Below are 26,336 nucleotides of genomic sequence, written 5' to 3' on the forward strand. Positions count from 1 at the left end.
CAATGCGTGCAATTCTGCGTTGTGTAACTTTCTCCATTCTCCTGTAATTTCATTCCTCTTACAATTAGCCCCAAATATTTTCCTAAGAACCTTATTCTCAAACACCCTTAATCTCTGTTCTTCTCTCAACGTGAGAGTCCAAGATTCACAACCCTACATAACAATTACTTCGTATGCGTAGAACAAAATTCCGACATCCAGCAGAACTAAAAGAATTTACGCAAATCAAGATTTCAGGTATAACTCCCTGTAAAGTTGATTTGAATAATTTCGAGGGAAAAATTGTTCCGGAGCCGGGTATCGAACCCGGGACCTTTGGTTTAACGTACCAACGCTCTACCACTGAGCTACCCGGGAACTCTAACCGACACAGATCCAATTTTTCCCTCTATATCCACAGACCTCAAAGTGGGCTGACAACCGTTAAGCAACCAACTTCGAGTGCACACTAACTCCGTGTGACTTAAATTGCGGTTTCCTGTTAACGAACAGTGACGTGTATTATGCAAATCAAGATTTCAGGTATAACTCCCTGTAAAGTTTATTTGAATAATTTCGAGGGAAAAATTGTTCCGGAGCCGGGTATCGAACCCGGTCCCGGTTGTTATGTAGGGTTCGATACCCGGCTCCGGAACAATTTTTCCCTCGAAATTATTCAAATCAACTTTACAGGGAGTTATACCTGAAATCTTGATTTGCATAATACACGTCACTGTTCGTTAACAGGAAACCACAATTTAAGTCACACGGAGTTAGTGTGCACTCGAAGTTGGTTGCTTGACGGTTGTCAGCCCACTTTGAGGTCTGTGGATATAGAGGGAAAAATTGGATCGGTGTCGGTTAGAGTTCCCGGGTAGCTCAGTGGTAGAGCGTTGGTACGTTAAACCAAAGGTCCCGGGTTCGATACCCGGCTCCGGAACAATTTTTCCCTCGAAATTATTTAAAAGAATTTAGTTGGATATTCCATAAGTTTGTGATGCATTGCAGCAAACATGCCTTCGTGTTTTTTGTTACTTGATATTGGATGGTCCACACCTGTGGATTAACGGTTAGAGCGTCTGGCCGCGAAACCAGGTGGCCCGGGTTCGATTACCGGTCGGGCCAAGTTACCTTGTTGAGGTTTTTTCCGGGGTTTTCCCTCAACCCGATATGAGCAAATGCTGGGTAACTTTATGTGCTGGACCCTGGACTCATTTCACCGGCATTATCACCTTCATCTCATTCAGACGCTAAATAACCTGAGATGTTGATAAAGCGTCGTAAAATAACCTACTAAAAATATATATAGGATGTATCCGCCATTTTCTCTGATGGAATATTCGACGACTGCGAACCACTAGCAAACATACAATCACCTTGATAAATAGTGTGCTCATTTTCACTACATTTTTTGCTTGATCTTGTAGTACACAAAGAACATATCAACGCTGTTTTCAGCTGAACAACAGGAGTGGAGCCGAGCGGAGCAGTAGACTACGGCTTTCACACGCAGAAAATTTACATTAAGTAGAGCCATCTTCTTGCAGTACAAATCTAGGCAGTTGAATGCAGCTCACAGCAGCCGTCAAACACAGCTAGTGGAGCCCTAGCCTTAGGGCCCTTACACACGAGCGACTTTTAGCCGCCAAGGTCGACAGCAAAAAGCAGTCGACCTTAGCGGCTTGTCGTGGGAATGCAGTCGGTAATGTATTTAAATGGAAAACGCCGGTTGCTTTACACACGACGGCAGACCGACTGCAGCCGCTGTCTTGCAGTCGGTCCCCGCGACCGGCGGCAGCGTTTTCTGCTTACACACGGACGACTTTTAGCCGCCAAGGTCGGCGACACGCAGTGGTTCAAAACATAAATTTAGCTGGATATAATTTATAAATTTTCTCCCATTTAACATATTATCATGTAACTTTGTACAGTAGTTACAAGTAGTACATTTTTTTTTGTATACAAACTCTGATTACGTTTGTACCTGTATAAACGAAACTACCTGCTATAGAAAAAAAATTAATAACTTTTCTCCTATTTAACAAATATTCATGAACCTTTGTACAGTAGATATAGGTAGTATATTTGTTTTGTATACAAACTTTGATAACGTTTTATAAGGGAAACTACCCCTTATGGTGTGCACCTAAAGAAAATTAACAACTTTTTTCCTATGTAACAGATGCTCATAAAACGTTGTGCAATAGTTTCGGATAATATTTTTGTTTGTATACAAACTCTGATTACGTTGGTACAAGGGGAACTACTCCTCACAGAACGTGTATTTAGAGAAAAATTAATAACTTTTCTCCTATTTAACAGATTTTCATGAAACTTTACAGTAGTTACAGGTAGTATATTTGTTTTGTATAGAAATTCTTGTTACGTTTGAGGGAAACTACCCCTCATAAGGGGTGCATTTAGAGGAAATTAATAACTTTTCTCCTATCTAACAAAATTTCATTAAACTTTGCACAGTAGTGATAGGTAGTATATTTGTTTTGTATACTAACCCTCATTACATTTGTGTAAAAGAAACTGTCCATTGTAGGGGTGAATGTAGGTAAAATTAGTAGCTTTTCTCATACGAAACAGATTTTCATCAAATTATACATTAGTTAAGGGTAACATATTTTTTAGCGAGATGTTATTTGGCGAGATGAGGCCAAGGATTCGGCATAGATTACCTGACATTCGCTTACGGTTGAAGAAAACCTAAGAAAAACCCAACAAGTAATCAATTCAAGCGGGAATCGAACCCACGTCCGAGTGCAACTCCGGATCGACAGGCGATCACCTCAATCGACTGACTCCGGTGGCCTGCAGTATGTTCCTAGCTTTCCTTCTCTCAGACCTTTCAGAAGATTCAGAAAAAAGTTTCCTAGGTCTGCACCGTCTGTCACTTTTTCCAACAGATGATCGAATGATAACCCTGACATTCTGAAGTAGTGAAGAAAATGATCTTCATGGGCTCGAAGCTCATGAAAAAGGCAGTGAAACTGGCCATATGCGCTCATTGAATGACAATCCGATGTATCCAATATTTTCCATGTTTAACACGTCTTTTTCTAGGACGGAGAAGAAATAATAAAAGTTCTTCCTCGACGTGCATTATTATAATGCGAGTGAATAATGACACACCTTTTGCAGTTCGACTGCTGCCGGAACCGACGACACACAACGCCCGTATCGACTGCAGAGTCGCTCATGTCGACTGCTTTTGCCGTCGAAGAATCGCTCATGACGGCGGCAGACCGACTGCTTTTTGCAGTCGACCTTGGCGGCTAAAAGTCGCTCGTATGTAAGGGCCCTAACCACTTATCTCAATTAAAAAATAAAATTATAGATGTTATAATAGTATTTGACTTCGACAATTTATATTTTGTTGCGATTTTCTGGACATTTAACGAATTCATGCAATTGTGACAATCTTATTTTAACAAGGAAAAGTAAATTTCAGCTCATTTTATGTTGTGTTGGCGTTTAATTTTTGTTGTGTTTTACTGTTTGGATACTTTATGAACTATGCTGCCAGTGGCTTTTTAAATTTTGATGCCGGAATTTACTATCCGCGCAACTTATCTAGGCAGCTGGGTTCCCTAGTGCTCTCTCATCGTAGCTATCTGCTAGCTACCTGACTATTGCTGTAGCAGTTGTACGTACAGTTACAAAAACATCGTTTGGTATTTATTTTTGAGTGCATTCCATTGGATATGATAGGTGAAAGTGTATGGATTCACGAAATATCAAATATAAATAAATTACATTCTTTTTCGTCTGTGTAAAATAGTGTATAATCACAACTCCAATTATTACTATTCGTATCTGACCGAGAACTACTGATGGTACGCGATACATAAAGTCTTACAAGTAGAAAAGCTATTGGTCTGTTACAGGGGTGTACGCAAGGGCGAGTTACTGGGTTTGAATCACCCCCTTGAACTTCAAAATATAATTACATACAGTATATTTCATTACATTTGATTCTTTCCATGCATTTTCCTGTTATATTAAGTGTCTTAACTATCATATACAAAAAACAAATAATAATTGTGTAAGTGTAAGTGTAATAATGACACAATCATTTTTATTATACAAAATTAAACACGCGTTAAAATTTGTTAAAAATTTAATGACTGTGAAAAAATTACGTTTCAAAGAATTTATAGGGATATTCATGAATATGTTCTATTATAACATAGCATAATATATATTAATGAATATATCGTAACATAATACTAATAATAATAGTAATAATAATAATAATAATAATAATAATAATAATAATAATAATAACAATAACAATAATAATACACAACTGAAAGTACAACGAACTCTTCGATCACACTAAGCAAGCAAATAGTGCTTCTCATCGGAGTGACTACTACCGCGGAGGAATCGAAGATTACGAATAAAGCTCTCCACCGGTGATCTCCGGTACTATCGTAGGTGGAAAAGGGGACATACGGAGGGATGTGGTGGTTCGGAGCGAAGCGAAGTTGGAGGACGTAGAGCTCAAGGACGACCGGCGCGTACGGACTGAGGGTAGTTGTGAGTGGAATAAAATGGCACCAAATCGTATATCCGTCGCATGGAAATTCTTTAATTTAGTTGGAGATAATAATAAAGTCGCACGCTGTGAACTTTGTGGGCGAATTTTCTCTAAGGGTGGTGGTACTTCGAATTTGTTAGACCATTTGAAGCGATCGCACAATCGCGAACTTGAAGAAAGTAAGTAAATTTAACTGTTCAAAACACTTTTGAACTCTTTTAAAAAGCGTGTTTACTTTGATTTATATATAAAAGTTCTAATAAATAATTTCGTGATTTTGTGTGCAGACAGAGTAACATTGCGAATGAAAAACTGAAAAGCAGAAGAATTTCAGCATAAAAGGACCCTCTAAGATTGATCCAGCATATTGTTACGAGATGAAACTCTAAACTTCAGTGATAAGCCGCTTACTTGAAATGAAAATGAGTTGGTGATTGTGTTGCCAGAAAAGCCAAACGCTCCTAGGACGCTAACAGGTCCGTATTTGGAAATCTCTATGGCGTGGACCAGGTTAGATAGATTCGCTGAGTAGACCAAAATTTTAAAATGTAGGTATGTAAGTGTTTAGGCTAGCATTAAGAGCCACGGTTGTGGTACTCGTACTTGCTGTCAAAAATAAATTATTACCATTCAGATACACATTGACGGTTAATGAGTGATATCATCGTTTTCGTAGTTTTAAAATTACGCAAAACATTTGATACGATTTTTTAACTGCTTTAGTGCTATTGTTCCAAAGGTCCACGTCCAGAAAAAACAAGTCTTGAAATTTCTATAAAACGTAAGTTTCGAGGCAATAAAAATCTTACATAACTTATATGGAATATTTAAAAGGCAATTTGAGTTATTAGATTAAAATATTGAGTTTCATTCTGAAACTAAAGAAACGTGTGTTAATAATATAATTACAATTATCCTTAAGTTGATATCCGCTTATAATTTTATTACAGAGGAAGAGTGACGAGTTTTAGAAGAGACAGTTCAGATAATGACACCCTTTAACACAATGATCACAATCCTGTCTGGTGAAGAATCTTAATAAATTATTTTGGACAGTAAACTTTAACCCATTTATATCACACGTTTCTTTTGATCCATTCTGAAACTCCCTTAATATATTTTACGTTAAACTGAACCTATTAGAATAGTAATTGACAAAAACTGTTTGTGAATAAACGAGTGTTTCCAGGAAAATTATAAATGTTTACATTAGCTACTGAAAAGCTTTACTTCTGCGTTAGTTTTCAGTTAATTTTAATGTTATTAATTTGATCAATGACATAAAACTAATACGCCTTTCCACATATACTATGAATTTCAAAACTAGAAAAAAAAAATCTGTCAGCTAACATAGTACTTCAAGCAAAACAAGAAAAAAAGAAGAGCTGAAGAAAGAGAGAGAGAGAGAGAGAGAGAGAGAGAGAGGGATAAATAAAGAAGAGAAAATAAACAACATAAAATTACACACTCATTTTAAAAGATACGCGGACGTCAGCGGAATCCAATCACTATCTGATCCGACTAAAGGAATGCTCAGCGGAAAATGTATGTCTGCGCCACAGCACATATACAACCTGCGCGGCATTAATCGGAGGTAACCGGAGGTCTCCGAATGAAAGCGCGCAAACAACCGCTCCGGAGAAAAACCTAATCATAAGCAGCACTACAAGCAAATATATTTTACCCCTGTCGTCCTCCCCTCTCCTTTCTCGCTTCCGCTAGAAGCGAACTCTCCACCCCCGCGCGTCTCTCTTTTAACTGCCCAGATAATTACTTCTCTGACCGGGATTTAAATTTCAGAATCTTTATTTTCGGACATTTTTTTCCCGTGATTGAAACATACACTCTTGTTTCCCAGTATACGTTAACAATGGTATTACTGTGTAAAATGGATGGGACAGGTTGCGATTTGGAGAATTCTGATTGCACAGATGTGTACAGAACACTTTCACCTATCGGAAACCACTCCAAACTCAATTTTGACCGGAGATGGACTACGTTTTAATTAGTTGCTGCTCATATGACGTCAATAGATTTTTTTACAAATAAGAATGATAAACGTTTTCATTTTAATTTCTAAAAGCTTGCGTATCTTTCTTCCAGTCCATGATGATAATAATTTATAGTACATAAACAGTATGATTCTTTGATAGTCATATCAAACTTCAAAATATTATAAAAGTAGAAGATGACAGAACTTTTCTTAAGAACACCGTTGCACGTTGCTAATACTTTCATCATCCGTATAGTCACACAAATATTGTTACCGAGTAACTGTGATTTATTTGAATATTATATTAAGAATGTAATTATAGCTATTTTCTGTCGAAAATTGGTATAGTAACAACTGTCATGTATTTTTAAAATATAGTGTGATATTCTTATATGTGCTTAGGCTATATTTTCGTCGATGTTACATCATACTTTTGTAATAAAAATTACCTGTACTTACATCTAAATAAAATTTCACAAGATTTCTTCTAAAATCCTTACGCAGCTAGAACCATGAAGGAATGTGAGGGGAGGGTAGGAGAGGCCAACAAACTTCTAGGCACATCATACAAGGCGCGAGTTCGAGCGAGCTGTTAGATATCCGCTTCTTCAAAGCAGACTTCGGTTCTTGTCACGCTCGAGAAACTTGAACCGAACATAGAGCTTGAAATGCACCACATTAATGTAGACTGCGTAAATTCTCCTCATTACAGGACCAGGTTTCACTTCCTTATAAAATGGTGCTGCAAATTTTCGTGATTTCCTTGCTTGTAATAGGATCCAACATTCGAGGAGTCAAATCTTGACGAGGGCTATGAATTTTTAAAGGCGATAGAGTTCTTATTTAGGTATCCCTTAAGAAGGAGAGTAAAACCGATAGCCTATGCTGCACATACGAGGCACGTAAAGATATTTACATCTTATTAAAGGAGTTCCAGATTTTATCTAAACTACCATAGCTATTTCTTGAGCAAGTGTCCACTCTCACTGGACAGACGTCTCTCCAAGTCTTGGAGGCTGGTATCTGATTCTGGAACAATGTTACAAGGTTCTGAAAATTTCATATAACTTTATTAAGGTAGGAGAAGTTTATAAATTAGTCATTTTCAGTAAAAAAATTGCATTACCTTTTTTTATGAAAAAATGAATTAGCAATCTCGTATCTATAAGTAGAGCAAGTTTCTGTGCTCTGCAGCGCTTGAAAGCATAAAAATTACGCCATATTTAAATGGTTGCACCCTCGAATTTAAATTCTATGCAAACTTTACATGCTATTTTCTCACACTTTTTTTTAGCACATCATGTTCAAAGTGTGAAGACTCTTACAATTTTAATGCTAGGAAGATGAAATTTTTACTTCACGTTCTATATACAGTAGTTAACAAAACACAGCAGAATTTTTAGGTGAATTGAATTTTCGAAATTAAAAAGTAAAACATATTTAGTGGACACTAAAGATTTAAACTTTTAAGTTACATTTTTTTTTAATTCTCTCCATTTATGGATGTAAATTTAAAATTCTGGATACTTTGAAAATATTCATTTTTTAATTTCAATAACTCAAAAACCATTATTTTTATCGTAATGAAACTTATATGCAAGAATGCTTTAAAAAATGAATTTTCTATCTTAAAATTGTGGAAAATATAAATTTCGCTCACCATCCCCCTTAACAGCGATACATATAAGACTTACAAAAGATAATACGTTGACGTTCATAGAAGTCCACTTAGCCTATTTGTAGTTTCAATCGGATTCTATCTAAAAGACTAGATTTTGATATTAAATAATTTTGTACATGATTAGTATTTCCTTAAATAGGATGTTTACAAAACTGTTTCATAATGGCACTAATGAACATACTTCCACATAATTAGATTTTACCCTATGTGATACGCAATAGTAGTAATAATTGTTTAATCTAGAATAGTGTCAACTGGTGATCAGTTTGCAAGTTTCTGCAAGTATCGGTTATTTGAAACAATAATGATACTGGTTTTCCGATAGAATTTCATTTAAACTCTATTCTTTAATAACTTCTCGAAGTATTCTTAAATATTCAAGCACCCTAATTTTTCAAATGGTTCTTTGGCGGCAGTGCATCTCTTATGTTTCTTTTTCTTTTTTAAAATACTATGAGCCATAGCCAACTTATTATGATTATTAAGATATGTATGTATTTATTTACACTGCAAGTGGGCAAGCACCCGGTGGCAGTGGTATATACAATATTAACAATACACAGTTAAAATGATAAGCTATACACAATAAAATTTACAATACATAATACAATTTACAACACATATACAATTTTATACACAATACAATTTAACATAATATTAATGAAACATAAAATAAAACACCTAATTTTACAATACAACCTACATAATTATGTATAGGCCCTACATAAGTTTCAATAGTCTTTCACTTTACTCTCATCTCATTCCCTGTAGTGGCACTATGACGCATTTCACTGACACTTTAGCACACATTTCACTGACACTCTGTAACACATTTCACTGACACTATAGAACACATTTCATTGACGCTATAAATTATCACTGATCGGAACTGTTCACTGCACTGTAAAACCATAACTTCACTGACTCATCTCGCTTCACTGATACAACAGTTCAAATAAGTCAAATAATTGCATTCCTATGCATACTTATAAACAGAACTACATTTAAACTAAACATTTCTAGTCTAAGGCCCTCTTACACGCTATTTTTAAATAATTTACAATTCAAACCAATGAAGTAAACTCGTCAGACTAGATAAATACATGTCACCTTAAAAAATTAAATGTTGAATGTCACCTTAATTTTAATTTTCACTTTATACACAACTCTTTAAATTATTCTTGAATATCCTTAAGGAAGGACAGCCCTCAAAGACCGCTGCAGGTAGGTCATTCCAATCATTTATAGTTCTATTTAAAAATGAGAATTTACCTACATCCGTTTTCTGTTTCCTACATTTGATTTTAAAATCATGATCGTTCCTACCATAGTACGTTGGCTTTTCTAACCGAGCCGTTATGTCTACCCATGCTTTCTGACCTAGATGTGCTCTATACAATGATGTTATTCTAGTTTTCCTACGTCTGTTTTCCAAAGTTTCCCATTTAAGTTCTTTTATCGTATCGTTCCCATCTTCTCTTTTACCTTTAACAAATTTAGCTGCCCAATACTGGATTCTTTCTAAGGAATTTATCTGATATATTCTATAGGGATCCCAACACGTAGTTCCGTATTCCATTAACGGTCGCACTAATGTTAGATATGCTATTTCCCTCGATTTGGGGCTAGCCTTTCTCAAGATTCTCATAATAAAGTGAAGTGCCCTCCATGCTTTGCCTGTAACATTATCAACATGCTCTCCCCAAGAAAGTTTGGAGTTTAAATACACTCCTAGGTATTTACAACATTGTTCTTGCGGAATTACAACACCACTGAATTCGTAATTAAGACTAGTCTCCTCTCGGGTTTTACAAAATGTTATAGATCTACTTTTAGAACCATTTATTTTCATCCTATGCATTAACGCCCAGTTGTAAATGTTATTCAAGTCTGTTTGAATAGACTCTACATCTGAATTATTTCTAATCTTTCTATAGATAATGCAGTCGTCTGCAAATAGCCTCACATTTGATGTAATATTCTGGCATAGGTCATTTACGTATATTATAAAGAGTAATGGACCCAGAACGCTGCCCTGTGGCACCCCTGAACTTATATTTCCAATTTCCGATATTTCATGACCTACTCTAACTCTCTGGGTTCTACCTTTTAAGAATTCTTGGATCCATAGCACCACTCTTTTATCTATTCCTAGCCTACTTAACTTATCTATTAATATGTCATGTGGCACCAAATCAAATGCTTTCGAAAAGTCAATCACAACTGCATCGATTCTTCCGCCTCTATCTACCTCTTCAGCTAGATCCTGAACCAGCGACGTAATTTGACTATCACATGAGAAGCCTTCCCTAAAACCATGCTGGCGGTTGTAAAACCAGTCTTTCGCATTTAGAACATGACGAATATAATCCGATATCAAATGCTCCATGACTTTACATACGACAGATGTAAGGCTAATCGGTCTGTAGTTTCCGACATCTAATTTATTTCCACCTTTATGTATGGGTACCACTATAGCTGATTTCCAGTCACATGGAATAGCTGCATTGTTTATGGAAACATGAAATATACGCATTAAGTATGGAATTATGGCCTCCGAACCTAATTTAAGAATCTCTGTAGCATACTATCTGGTCCTCGAGACTTCCGATTTTTTAATTTCGTTATTCTCTCTCTAACCCCTTTGGAAGTTATTTTGAAAGTCGAATTTGGTTCACATTCACGGTCTGTGACACAACCACTCCTATCAGCGTGATTATTATTATTATTATTATTATTATTATTATTATTATTATTATTATTATTATTATTATTATTATTATTATTATTATTGAAAACCGAAATGAAATAGGAATTTAATAAGTCGGCCTTTTCTTTGTCATCAGTTATACTTTCTCCGTTCTGATTTCGTAAAAGCACTACTCCTTCATTTTTTCCTTTTCTCCTGCGTACATAATTATAAAACTGTCTCCAATTATTACTTTCATCTTCTTTTAAAATAGTTTTTAGAAAATTTTCCTGAGCTAACCTTTTTTCACACTCAAGTTTCTTAATTAATTCGATATATTTTTCCCAATGCTCATGGCTCCGTTTACGTTTGCTAAATGCGCGCCTTGTCTTTTTCTTTAAGTAGCGAATATAATTAGTGTAATATTCTGGGTCCGGATTTTTCTTAATTATTTTAGAAGGTACACATTTTACTAATGCCTCGAAAATTATACACTTAAATTTATGCCACACATTTTCCATATTTCCTTCAGTCCTTAGAAAGTCATCATGCTTTTGTCGTAGAAACGTTTGTAATTCATGGACATCGGTTTTGTTAAAATTCCAGACAGACAGTGGACTTGACTTCGGATTTACTGTGTTTTCCCAGAAGATTTCTAATAAGACGCTATTGTAATCACTTATTTTATGAAGACTTTCAGAGTTGACAAAGAGAGTGACAGGTCTTAGTAGGTAAACATCTAAGAGGGCATTGTCACGCGTCGGACCATTTACTACCTGCGTGAAATCTTTACGCCAGATCAATTCATTTACAAGGGTCTGTGCATCTGAATTTGTACCTGAAATCCCGTTCCAGTTAATTTTCGGGAGGTTTAGATCCCCAGCAATTACTACGTTTCGGTCTTCTGATACTGTATTAAGATATTCATTTAGTTTGTGCAAAGTTAAATTGTTTAATTCACTGGGTGGTCTGTAACATGCTATTACATCTAAGGTTTCCCGCCCATTTCTTATCTGAACATTCAATATTTCAACTTCCTCATGTATCCATAGAAGATTGCTACTTATTTCTATCTTAGTACAAACGAAAACTCCCCCTCCCTTTTCACTTCTATCCTTTCTAAAGACTCTATAATCCGACCTAAAAATTTCCGAGTCATTTATGTCTTCCCTAAGCCATGATTCCGTCCCAATTATTACATCTGGATTATAAACATCGACCAAGTTCCAAAACGGAATAAGTTTATTTCTAATACTTCGGCAATTAACCTGCAGTAGTCTTAGTAGGCCTGTCCTTACTTGAACATTCTGAATCCCCGTGGCACTTCGCCGTCACTGCAGGTCTACGCTGCCCGCGGATAGGTCTTCGACCGCACCGCCCGCTGATAGTCCCTCGACCCCTCCACCCGCTGGTAGACTCACACCCCCGCTGACCGCCGGTAGTCCCACGCCCCCGCCGTCGGCTGATGGTCCTTCGGTGCCGCTGCCAGCTGATGGATCCTCGATCCCGCCGCGCCATGTTGTAGTAACTACCCGCGCGAAGAGGGATCCCATGTCTGTAGCCCCCCTCCGATTTAGGTGGATTCCGTCTCTTCCGAAGCATCTGTCGTCTATCCAGGAATTTGGATCGACGAAACGCGCACCAAGACACTCCGCTACCCACTCGAAAGCTTTATTCACACGACCCACTTTTCTCCAGTTCACATCCCTCCGTCTGACGATTCCAATGATGACAATCTCAGCTGCCGGATATTTCTTCTTCGTTTCCATCACCAAGTCCTATACATCTGCCATGATATAATCAACACCTCTTCGCAAATCGTTTGTTCCTACGTGAAGGACGATGTTTTTCGGGTCCCCTCGTTCCTGATTTTCGATCACGCTTTTCATTTCTTTCACTCTAATCCCAGGGTAACACTCTGTCGCCAGCTCCGATTGTAGATTCCCTACGTGTCGAATGATGGAGTCTCCGATGATAACACTTGCCGCACCATGCTTCTTCTTCTCCTCCCTCTCTTCGCCATTTTCCTTTTCCCGTCGCAACAACTTATTTTCGTCCTCCAGAAACTTGATCCGTTGCTCCGCCGTCTCTAGATTCTCCCGTAGCTTCTTCACCTCGTTCCGAAGACCGATGAGCTCCCTGCTGCCTGCCTCGTTCCCGCAGTTCTTGCACAGCCACGTTTCTTCTACTATCTGTTCCCTCTTGATCTTCTGACAAGTCAGATGGAACCACTTCTCGCACTGGTTGCACAGCACGCCTACTCGTAGGTTCTTTCTACAGCTGCCACACTTGACACTGATCACTCCGTTGTCGCTTGCAGGTCCTGGATTCAGTTCGATACCACCAATAATTAGTAGTATCGCGATCACTATGTGAAAGAAGAGACACTCAGCCAGACCTGCCAAAGCTGTCCCTTTCACGCTCCGCTGCATCCTTGGCCTGGCCGCCCAGCCATATATATATGAAGAGTACACGGGAAAAACGATCAAGGTCCATCAAAAATCGAAATTGAGTTAATAATGCCATCTTATAGTGGAAAGGAAATACTCTCATGTGGTCTAGCTAGTAATGAGAAATAATCGTTCTTGACATTCCACTACGTCAATTTCTATTAAATACACAGATAACAAAGTACTCAGTGCGTAAACTTTAAAATTCGTTTTTCTCGAAACTTTCTAAAATGGACCTTGATCGTTATTCCCGTGTACCCTTCATATTTCATGTCATCAATTATAACCATGTAAATTAGATCTCACAATTTTGTATCCGGTGCCACTATTACGTTCATTACAGATACAGTATAATTCCCTTTATTTTTGTAGACGCTCTTACAATATAGACTAATACCTCATACTTACATTCTCTCATTACTGTATCCTTTTCATTCACTAACACTCATTCACTATTTATTATATAATAATCTCTCGCTTCTGTTCCAATCTAAATTCTTTCATACTGCTTCTTTTACAGTCTAATGACTGCATTCAAAATTGACACTTTTACAATTAATTTCTTAAATTTTCAATTCACTTATATCGAACACTCTCTGTTTCTAATAATACCTTATTACCAGGCAGTGTATGCGGGATGACTTAAGGAAAAGTGAAGTTGTTTCGTATCAGAGTATACGGCACGTGCCGCGTCGTCCGTCTTTTGTGTACCTGGCGAGTACAACAGCGGACAAGTATTTAGTAGGCTAAGCGTTGAATAGTGTTGTGTTGAAACATTCATAATGTCGAAGGCAAAACGTTCGATTCACTCAGAGATACGAAGTGCAATTAAGAAGTATGGGAATGACATTTTATGTATATTAACGAAGACAAAATCGTGTGTAATGTATATAAAATTGAAATAGAAACCAGAACAACTCAGGTTATAGAAAAACATTGCAACAGTACATAATACAGGAAATGCGTTGAAATGAAATCTGAGGAACTAACTACATCATCATCATCATCATCATCATCATCATCATCATCATCATCATCATTTAGTTGTGTGGGACTAAACGAAACGTTTTGCAAAGAAATGTGCAACATGATGCTCATTGCAAATATTCCTCTAAAGAAATTGAAAGTGATACTTATTTTAGAGGTTTTCTTCATAAATTCTCTCGATACAAAAACTGTTTAAGCGATAGGCGAAGACGATTCAGCTTCGACAACTTACGAGAATATATCGTCGTTTACTGCAACGCTGGTAATTCCATCAATGATGACGAGGACTGAACCTTGCAAGGTATGTGCTACAGTACGCCATTTTTCTTTTCCTTCTGACTGTACGGAGATACAGTGGCATGTTGATGTCGTGTGTTTACGTTTAAAACCTGTTCAACCAATGCAATGGTCTGAATGAAAAAAAATGTAACCTATAGTAAATGTGCACCTGCATTCAACGATAAGTCATCCCGCATCCACTGTCTACTTATTACTAAGCCTTACTACACTATAATCCAATATGTTCGTTATTATGCCTGTTTCTTGTGTACACTCCATTTTCTGATCTCACTTATTTTTTACATACTATGCTTCCCTATCCTAGCTAGCCTCTCCCACCATACTCCTCGCCTATTTTCATTATCTCTATCGCCTTATTTAACTTCCTACTATACTCCTCTAATTTATTATTTATTTTACTTACTATATCCTTAACCATCTCTGGACTAGACACATCCACTTCACGCATTTCTGTTATAAATTCGTCTCCCTTTTTATTCTCTTCACTTCTCACCATTTCAGCCCTTGCACTCACAGAAACACTTTCATTTCCCCTCTCTGCACTGATCTTCCTTCCCCCTAAGCCATGCCTGTCAAACTCGTGTTTCCAAGGTGCAAATGAATACGGAGGGGGTGGTTACTAGTTCATGTTTGCATTGACTCAAGGTAAGATAGGGCCGGGCGCTTGAACGTAAACAGGGCTGTAGTACTATTAACACTAGCGGCTAGTAGGCCTACCGTGCATGTCCTTTGCACCCCTATTTTGGTATATACTTATTACTGTAATAACATTATCATCCTCGTCTTTCTCAGTAAGCCTGTTGGTCCGTAAAATGTATACGGGTGATTCACAATGAATTACCACCACTTACGTTCATTCCCGAAGACATTTTGAGCAAACTGCCACATAAACATGTGTCCTATTCTCAATATTTTCAGAATTACACTAATTTGAAGTCGCTAAAATGAATACCTTTTTTTCTTTAGTTTTAAGGGTAAAAGAATGTTACAAATAGAGAATGAACTATTCAGAAAGTATACTTTCTTTTCCAATTTTAACTAAAAATTGCATTATTCATGCACGCTTATCACAACAATTGTTATAGATCACATGACTTCTAGCAACTTGATCTTTTGTAGTTAAATTTTGCATTCTAATATACATTCTTCAAGGGTGTATAAGAATGACGTGATTTATAACAATTGCTGTGATAAATGCGTAAGAAAAAAGTAATTTTGTAGTTAAAAATTGAAAAAAAAAATTCTGTTCGAAGCAACTGTGGAATTAATAACACTTTTAGCTTCAGATACTAGCCAATTAAAGAAATTATAATTCTGAATGTTCATTCTCTTATTGTAATGTTCTTTTACCCTCAAAACTAAAGGAAAAGGTATTTTTAACAATTTGAAATTACTGTAACTCTGAAAATGAGAATAGCAACCATGTTTATATGACATTTTTGCTCAAAGTGTCTTCGGGAATATGCTCCGTAAGTGGTGATAACTCCTCGTGACTCTCTCTGTATACATTTTACGGACCAATAGGCCTACTGAGAAAGACGAGGATGATAATGCTATTACAGCAATAAGTATATACCAAAATAGGAGTGCAAAGTGTCTGCACAGTAGGCCTACCAGCCGCCACTATTACCAGTAATAGAGCTCTGTTTACGTTCAAGCACCCGGCCCCATCTCACGTTAAGTCAATGCAAGGGACATGAAGCAATCAGGAGACTATAAGTCTGCATCAATTGAATATTCACTTCAAGGTTAATGCAAAGTTGCCGCTTTGGTTCAGTCATAAGATGTTTACGGAAAGGGAATTTCCAACTTCATGCGCTACGTGCTATATCCCTGAATGAAAACATTGCCCTACATATTTTTACTACATAAGTTATACTACATAAAATAGATTAATTCCCAGTACAATATAACCGTCCTTGAAGAAATGTACCCATTATGAAAACATTGATCCCTAATGTTTAATACTGTATAATATCTATGCATAAAATATAATAGGCCTACAACCATTCGTTAAAATATGAGAAATATCCATATTATACATACGTTAGTTCATAAATGTTTAATGCACGCTTTCTCTAAATGGATTAATCCCCAGTACAAGACAGAAAAAATCAGAAATATATCTTTTCGAAATATTTTCCATATATGGTAAATATATGACTGCGCAAAATAGATTAACCTCATTAAGATATAACCGTTCTTTGAAGAAATGAGAACTATAGCCATTATGAAAACATTGGCCCATACATGTTGAATATATAATGCATACATTTTATCTTTCCATGCAAGCATGGAAAGATCAAAAGTATTCACTGTAATATGTCTGCACGAAGTATAATTATTCATTTCCAGTGCAATGCAACGGCGCAACACGTCCTTACCGAACTCATTGAGATCTAGGAGAAGAAGATTTCACAAAATGTTCTGTACATTTTAGCACTTCTTTGAAAGCTTGTTTACAGTTCGTTTGATAATTTCACACATTTTTGCAGTCAGATCTTGAGACTTTCTAAAATCGATGGCTGCAATTTTATCGGAGTGTTCCGTAAGATCTTTACGAAAGTTATACACTTTGTAAACGGTCCTTTGCTGTCACTTCTCAAATCAGATTGTCCCATTCGTTTGCTTTTAACTGGTGTACTGTAGATAGCAAATGATCCAGTCTCACTCTCCTTAATGTACGAAATTAGCTAAATAAAAATGAAAAATAATAAAACAATACAATAGACGTGAATTTAAAGAGAAATTACGCTGCAAAACTGACACACTGTCCAAACCTGTGGAGTAGCGGTTAGTGCGTCTGGCCGCGAAACCAGGTGGCCCGGGTTCGATTTCCGGTCGGGGTAAGTTCCTACTTGGTTAAGGTTTTTTCCGGGGTTTTCCCTCAACCAAATATGAACAAATGCTGCGTAACTGTCGGTGCTGGACCCCAGACTCACTTCACCGGCATTATCACCTTCATCTCATTCAGACGCTAAATAACCTAAGATGTTCATAAAGCGTCGTAAAATAACCTACTAAAATAAAAATAAAAAACTAACACACTACTTTCAATAGGACTATCGGTAAAAGACTGATGTTTTCCTTATACGCATATAGCACCACCATTTGACACCGCGTGACCAATGTTGATTCAAGACGTGCGTAGGTTGAGATAAAGCTAACACATACAACTTGATTCAGGGATCTTGGCCCCTGCCAAAAAGTAAGTAGATTGACTAAGAGCGAGTTACTCACCACTACTGCAGGGCTGGCTCACTTTAATGATAAATTTATTATACTTGTTGATGGATCAAATACTGAAAATAAGTTACTTATCATTTTCAATTTATAATTTTTGTATTAATTATTTTTTTTCTGTTAATGATTTAATTGGAATATACAGGTCAGGCAGCGCAGTCATAACACCTAACACATCCTTCTTATCATGTCGCGGTACACTCCGTCTTAAAACACAATATTCTTCCACACGTCCCGTTACTAACCACTACGTCTGTTGACTAAACAATGTTATGATGACATATTTTCTTGACATGAATGTCCCTCAGCTTCGAGCATACCGTACTACTCCAACCACGAAAAAGTCTCAGGGGAATGAGACGCAGCGGGGTAATGCTGTGAATGAGTGTTGATGTCATAAGATGTCATAAGGTCACACACGTGGGTATACGCATCTCCGTTGGTTGGCTAACTCTCACAGCACAAACTATAACACTGATATACACATATTTATACTAACCTAGTTACAAAATTAGATCACTGTTAATCTCCTGGTCTTTTAATCCCTCCATACAGGAAAAAATATATGCAGGAGAGTGTGTGGTTTTTATATTGCCGTTATAATGGTAATATTATCTATCTACTTCGTTCCAATAGATGACGCAATAGTAAACAGATTCCTTTCACGGTTCATCTTTTTTTTTTTATTGGGTTATTTTACGACGCTGTATCAACATCTAGGTTATTTAGCGTCTGAATGAAATGAAGGTGATAATGCCGGTGAAATGAGTCCGGGGTCCAGCACCGAAAGTTACCCAGCATTTGCTCGTATTGGGTTGAGGGAAAACCCCGGAAAAAACCTCAACCAGGTAACTTGACCCGACCGGGAATCGAACCCGGGCCACCTGGTTTCACAGCCAGACGCGCTGACCGTTACTCCACAGGTGTGGACACGGTTCATCTTCTGGTTGGAGAACAGTAGATATTATTTTCATTCTTCCTCTTTTCTCTTCCCCTCCTATGCACATTTGTGATTAAATTTCTTTCTTATGACGCAACACATAGCTCGAGCACTAGCCAAACAACCAAGGACAAGGGCCATTAACGTTGAATCGAGCTGTGCACTCGCAATATCGCACGCTTGACGGAGGGGGAAGCCTTTGGATTTGAACTTCAGATGCATTTTCTACTGACGCGGAGTAGTAACCATCCCCTCCGTATTCGTTCGCGCCTTGGGAGACAGAGTTTGACAGACATGCCCTAAGCTAATTAATTCACTTCCTGAATAGCTTCAATTTTTACTCGTGACATTAGACTTCATTACACTTGTTGTATTTAAGCCGCTCTTATCTGTTTTCTTCAAATATGTTCGCTTCTTATGGATTGTTGATCTCAACACATTCTTCGCTTCGTTGTTTTTCAATTCCTGGTTCTGTCTCGCTTCCATCGATACGATGTCCTTGCACTGGACACTAATCGATTCCGTTCCATCATCCATACGTCTCTGGTCAATGATCTTGTTATGATAGCTACCGTAAATTGTTAGTTGAACAAATTCTCCGTCACCTGTAACATTTTACTGTCTCAGTTCGAATTCCGATCCCCTCTTGACCTCTGTTTAACTGGGCCGGTCGGTATTAATCTATGCCCTTGATTATCCACCTTTTCGTTACTTTCCAAGTTAAGGAATAAGGAGCTAATGTTATTAATAGTCAGGCCATAAACCAATGTAATTTATGTGACCACGCACAATGACATCATCTTCCCTCGCTACGGTCATGAGGGCGTCGAAGCTGTGTATAAAATTTAGACGTGCCGAGCAGCCTCTCTCTCAGCAATATCTCGGCATCGAGAGTAGCTATACATCTGTACGACCATTCGTTTGATTTGAAATCTCTATTTCTGCGATATTAAAGAGATAAAACATACGTAAGACACATTTTGAGTGAACCATAGTATAAAAATTGTTGTGAGCTAGGCTAATTTCGAAATATCACTTCATATGTATATAAGATATTATTGCATGCCCTTTATTAATTGCATCTCTTGTCCTAGATCCATATTTTCCCTTTGTAAACCCCCCCCCCCCAAATAAATAAAATATTCAAGTCCACAAAATTGTACTTTCAGTCCCGAAACTGTGTGGCGTATTCTATGTCCCGGTGTATCCCTGATACAGCGCAGATTTTAAAAGTATTTTCTACGCTCGTAGCGAAGAAATGGCCATAATCAGCAATAAATTTAATTTATGTTGTCTCGTCATTAAAACTATGGACTTATTAAACAGCATTCCTGTGCCTCATGAGCGAGTGTCTGAAATTTGATATATTGGTCAGATAAGTGTTCTACTGAGCATTTTGGAAATGTGATTCACTAGCCAGTCTATAACAAACTAAATTGATTGTGTTGCATGGAAATGAAGATTGTTAATTTGTAACGTGGAAAATTGCTGACACCAGACTTGAATATGAACAGAAAATTTAACAGTCCTTTGTGAGTGGCAGACAGTATTTCTGTACCTTTCATTTGAGAGTTGTTGTTTGTTTAGTCAACTCTCCGAAGACAGATCTGAACTTCACAAGTGATACAGACAAGGCACCACTTATAATGCAACTAGGCAAGGCCACTGCTCTGGGCCAGGCAATAATAGGTAGTGTAATCAGTTTCTCCCCCCCCCCATTGCATAGATCGCCAACTAGCTACATATTACGCTAATCAAACTTCAGATGTATACTAACAATATTGTCATTCCTCTTACACATACAACTACTACACTGATGTCAAGTCATATACATTATACACTCATAAATTGCTTGTAGATACAACCTGAAGGGGTTCGTTACATGATGGACAGAACGATACTCTACGAATATGAGAAGTACACTTGGTATCATGATCAGCGCCGTTGGAATCCTTACGTCGTGTGGACAGGTTAGTTTCTAGTTAAGTTTAAATTTAAATTGCCAAATATTTTAAAATCCTCCTTTCGGGTCAAGTGATCGTAAGGGGGCGAATTCATATAAATTAAAAAAGGAAAAATATGCATGCATGTATATACTTAAAACAACGATATATGGACTAAAAATAAAAAATATGCATTCTTACAATTAAAAAATGAAATAGCAATTCACTATTATTAATGGGTTTTTTGTTATACATAAGAATATCGAGACATCATCAGTTGCTAATGTTGCGTGTCGTTCAACCGACTGCTTAAATTGAACACTTTTAGCATATTTTTCGTTGGAATCGTTGATAAAACTAATTCAAAATTAGTAACTTTCTTGCAGATGAGCTTTTCTAAAATACAGTGCACTCTACGCACTGTCGAAGTTTCTAGAACCAGTCACTATAATAAAATGAAATATTCTGATTTTTTCACAGAAGGCTGCATTATCGTGCCTAATCCTCCAATCACAGTCAAAACACCACGTCACAGGACAGCCAAATCCTGACAATTCCTCCCCATAGAACATCCCACCATTCATCTTCTTTCATTGTCTCAGTCCCCCGTGAATGGAATTCTCTACCTCAGAAGAATAGGGGCTGCCAGACAGTAACTAGTTTCAAAAAAAGGCTAAACGATTTCTTACGGACTCAATCAAATTGAAGTTCATAAATAATAATTGAGTTTAATAATTTAATTATATTTAGGTATGACTATTATTATTATTATTATTATTATTATTATTATTATTATTATTACGTAATTATTTTATTGGTGTGTTGTGAAGATGAAAAGAATTGTTGTCTTATATTAATTATGTATTGTATTGTATTGTTTTGTATTGTATCAATTATGTTTTGTTTATAGCAATATAGTAATTTTGTATCATACTGGTTGAGTGGAAGAGAAGGCTGAATGGCCTTAACTCCAACTTACTTACTTAAGGCTTTAATAAACCCGGAGGTTCATTGTCCCCATCACATAAGCCCGCCATCGGTCCCTATCCTAAGCAAGATTAATTCAGTCCCTACCATCATAGCCCACCTCCCTCAAACCCATTTTTATATTATCATCCCATCTTCGTCTCGGCGTCCCAAAGGTCTTTTTCCCTTAGGCCTCCCAATTAACGTTCTATATGCATTTCTCGATTCGCCCATACGTGCTACATGCCCTGCCCACCTTAAACGTCTGGATTTAATGCTCCTAATTATGTCAGGTGACGAATACAATGCGTGCAGTTCTGCGTTGTGCAACTTTCTCCATTCTCCTGTAACTTCATCCCTCTTAGCCCGAAATATTTTCCTAAGCACTTTATTCTCGAACACTCTTAACCTCTGTTCCTCTCTCAAAGTGAGAATCCAAGTTTCACAACCATACGGAACAACCGGTAATATAACTGTTTTATAAATTCCAATTTTCAACTTTTTTGAGAGCAGACTGGATGATAAAAGCTCCTCAACCCAATAATAAGAGGCATTTCTCATATTTATTCTCAGTTTAATTTCCTCTCGAGTGTCATTTATATATGTTTCTGTTACTCCAAGATATTTCAATTTTTCCATCTCTTCAAAGGATAAATTTCCAATTTTTATGTTTCCATTTCGTACAATGTTCTGGTCACGAGACATAATCATATAATTAATTGATGAACTAGTGGACTTAATCATATACTTTGTCTTTTCGGGATCTACTTCAAGTAAGATTCGCGTGTATTCCCTAATAGTCTGTGGATTTTCTCCTAACATATTCACGTCATCCGCATAGACAAGAAGCTGATGTAACGCGTTCAATTCAAAATCCTACGTGCTTGTATTTATGTCATATCCACTGTCGAGGAGCACCTTCTGCGGACCTGTGAAGAAAAAAACTAAGGAAGAGGCTAGTGAAGTGCTTTGTGTGGAATGTAGCATTGCATGGGGCAAAAACATGGACATTACGACGAAGTGAAGAGAAGCGACTAGAAATATTTGAAATGTGGATATGAAGGAGGATGGAGCATGTGAAATGGACAGACAGAATAAGAAACGAAACTGTGTTGGAAAGAGTGGATGAAGAAAGAATGATGGTGAAACTGATTAGAAAGAGGGAAAGGAATTGGCTGTGTCACTGGTTGAGAAGAAACTGCCTACTAAAGGATGTGCTGGAAGGAATGGTGAACGGGAGACAGTTCGGGGCAAAAGAAGCTATCAGATGATATACGACATGATATATGGATCATATGAGAATACAAAGAGGAAGGCAGAAAATAGGAAAGACTGGAGAATGCTGCGTTTACAGTGAAAGACCTGCTCTTGGGCAGAACACTATGAATGAATCAATCTACTGTCTTCATTCTTGATGCATCTTAATTAACCATTTTTTATGATATGAGAAATGGAGTGTATAAAATGTTATTTAAGTTTACTGTACTTTTCTTTAACGTTCCTACGTTACGAAAGCTATACTCTTCTAGAAAATAATGAACATAATATGATTCTGTTGACAGATGAATGGTTCCTTCACATGCTGAACAACTCTTTGACAGGCAGCACAGTTCAAAAAGGAATCAGGAATCTATATACTGAGAGGTAAGTTATATAATTTCGTAGTCTAGCTACTGTTGTCTCTATTTGTAAATACGTTATTTCTTTGCTTCACAAATTATAGTTTTTATGCACATTTCTGGTAAGTGTGTGTGTGTGTGTGTGTGACTAATGCCTACCCACTTCACTTGCGTGATTCGTGTTCCGCATACTGGGGATATAAGGCAGGACTGTGACACATTTTCAATTTGCAAATCACTTCGGCGGGCCACGTTATGCATGGTGTGTATCTGTCAGGAGTTACCGTATATTAAGGGGAGTGTATGTTAAGTGTTCGTGTAAGTGTAGTGTAGAGAATGGTGATGGTGATGGTGTTGAATGGAGAAGGAGAAACCCGGTGCTGGCACATAGCCTCTTCTGTCGAATAGCACCAAGGGTGTCGCCAGGCTTAACGTCCCCATCCAACGGACGAATCACTATCAACAGTGACATATACCTTCCTCTTCATATGCACTGCGGAGAGATTTGGGATTTAACCCAGGCATATTTGTGCACAATTTAATTATTGAAAGTTGTGCACCACCAACTTTCCCATTTCTGATAAGTAAAGAGTTCTATTTTCCAGATGTTTATTTAAATAACAATGATATTTACGGTGATTGGAATATAAGAATCAAATGCTCACAACTATACGACTTATGTTATGTTTGACTTAGGTTAGATTAGGATAGCTCAGATTATATTCAGATAAGACGTAAAGAATTTGTTTAGGCACAGAATCCCTGATTTTGACATGCTGTAATGAAGAAGACTCAAATTCTTAGACTTCAATATACTCTATTTCCATATTTCTAATCTCGAAATTTCAATTCCTTTACGTTTAAATCTCCGGTAAACAAGATGCGAGAACTTAATAGTGTCTAAACATATCCAATGACCTAAAAATATTAATTCATTATTAGTATACGACCATGTCATTTTGAATCTATATATTTTTTCTTATGCATATATACAAAAGGTGGAAGTGAAATAGCCTTGCAGATTTTCAGAGCGAACATCTTATTGTGTATGCAACCAGAAACTATAATATCATATTAGTGGAAAGTTCATAGTTTTTTTTCAAATATTTAACAACCTCCTATTCGGAAACTATTGCGAGTAGACTCGTAATTTTTATCCATATCGATAGGAAATCTAATAAAAATAATATATCCCTCTGGCGTATTTCAATAGCGTGGACAGTTTTCGTGTAAATTTAATTTTAAAAATCTCTAATTTCAAGCCACTGCACGTTGCTACAAGTGGCAATGTCGAGGCAGACAGCAGCTCACCCACCTAGACACACCGAGCTCGTTGACCTGTTACATTTGTATCACGAATAGAATGTGTTAGTGGCAATGTTGCCATACTGCTGAAACTTCAAACTTAATTTTCTAATTAACCGTGGATTTAATCACAAAACATAATATAGGTTTTCTATTCATTTAAGTGTACCCTATCGTCCCTTTCAATCTGTAAGTTATTTCATGTCCATTCTGTATAGTGGAAGAGAAGGCCTTATGACCTTAAATCTGTCAGGCAAAATGAAACTACTATATATAAATCTATGCAGGCTGATTCACGAGGATTTACTGTCCTTTACGGAGCTTATTTCTGAAGACTTTTGAGCAAAAAATGTCATATAAACATAGTTCCTATTCTCAATATTTTCAGAGTTACACTAATTTAAAGTTGTTTGTAAAATACGTTTTTTCTTTAGATTGAATGTAAAAGAATAATACAAATAGAGAATGAACCGCTCAGAAGTATAATTTCATTAATTAGCAAGTATTATGAGGCTAAAAATGTGCTGTGAACTCCTTAGTTGCTTCGTACAGACATCTTTTTCTATGTTTAACTAGAAAATTACATTATTCTTACGCACTTATCACAACAATTATTACAAATTACACCATTTCCACTGAATTATTTGCAGTTCAATTTTGCATCCTAATTTACAGTCTTGGAGAGTTTACAACACTTTTTAAAAAATATCGCCGTCCGCTTGAGTACAGTTGGCCGCACGCTTGTGAACGGCAAACGTCGCTCTACTGTTCTCCAAACAGGAGATAAACCGTGAAAGGAATGTGCTTACTATTGCGTCATCTGTTGGAGCGAAGTAGATAGATAATATTACCGTTATAACGTCAGTTTAAAAACCCTGCGATCTCCCGCATATGTTATTTCCTGTATGGAGAGATTAAATGACCAGGAGATTAACAGTGATCTAATTTTGTAACTAGGGTAGTATAAATGTGTGTATCAGTGTTATGATTTGTGCTGTGAGAGCTAGCCAATAGAGATAAGAGTACCCACATGTGTGACCTTATGACATCTTATGTCATCAACATTCATTCACAGCATTACCCCGCTCCGTCTCATTCCGCAAAGACTTTCTCGTGGTTGAAGTACAGTACATAACTCCTGTAGCACTCGCGCTGGCTGCTGACTGCACGCTGACCAAGATCACACGTTCATAGCAATAACGAAACTTAACTGTTGAGAATAGGACCATGTTTATATGACATTTTTTGCTCAGAATGTCTTCGGAAATAAGCTCCGAAAAGGACGGTAAATACTCGTGAATCAACCTATATATAAGCTTTTTTACATCTTGTAGTATTTTATGTTGCAAAAATCTTGCATTTAGCTTAAGTAGTGTAGTATTTATTCTGCGAAACAGCAGGAACGCATCAACATTTAATAAACTTCCTTTGGGTTACGACACTAACCGAACATCTACAAAAAGTACTGTGTTTGTATACATGTCACGCTTTCTCTGTCACTATTGCCAGTTCTATATTCCAAATACATCATACCGTTCAGTTGAATGCTTATACACCGCGTGTGTATCACTGGCAGGCGATGTATAAACTTTGAACAGATTTCTGTAATGTCCAGGCACAGAATATATCTCTCTATCCTTTATTTCTCATCTGCTTATCACTTAACCATCTTTACTGACACATATTAGT

At 37.1% G+C, this 26,336-nt stretch overlaps 1 protein-coding gene across 2 annotated transcripts in view; it reads left to right on the forward strand.

Moving 5' to 3' along the window:
* The window catches only part of LOC138715335 (glutamyl aminopeptidase-like), a 139,760-nt gene that overhangs the window by 64,122 nt on the left and 49,302 nt on the right, over positions 1-26,336 (forward strand). For both annotated transcript variants that reach the window (XM_069848146.1, XM_069848148.1), the window contains 2 exons: positions 20,673-20,784; positions 23,286-23,367. In XM_069848146.1, coding sequence (XP_069704247.1) covers positions 20,673-20,784; positions 23,286-23,367 — 194 coding nt within the window. The remainder of the gene's footprint in view (positions 1-20,672; positions 20,785-23,285; positions 23,368-26,336) is intronic.

This window comes from Periplaneta americana, chromosome 15 (assembly GCF_040183065.1).
Source record: "Periplaneta americana isolate PAMFEO1 chromosome 15, P.americana_PAMFEO1_priV1, whole genome shotgun sequence".
Lineage (NCBI taxonomy): Eukaryota > Metazoa > Arthropoda > Insecta > Blattodea > Blattidae > Periplaneta > Periplaneta americana.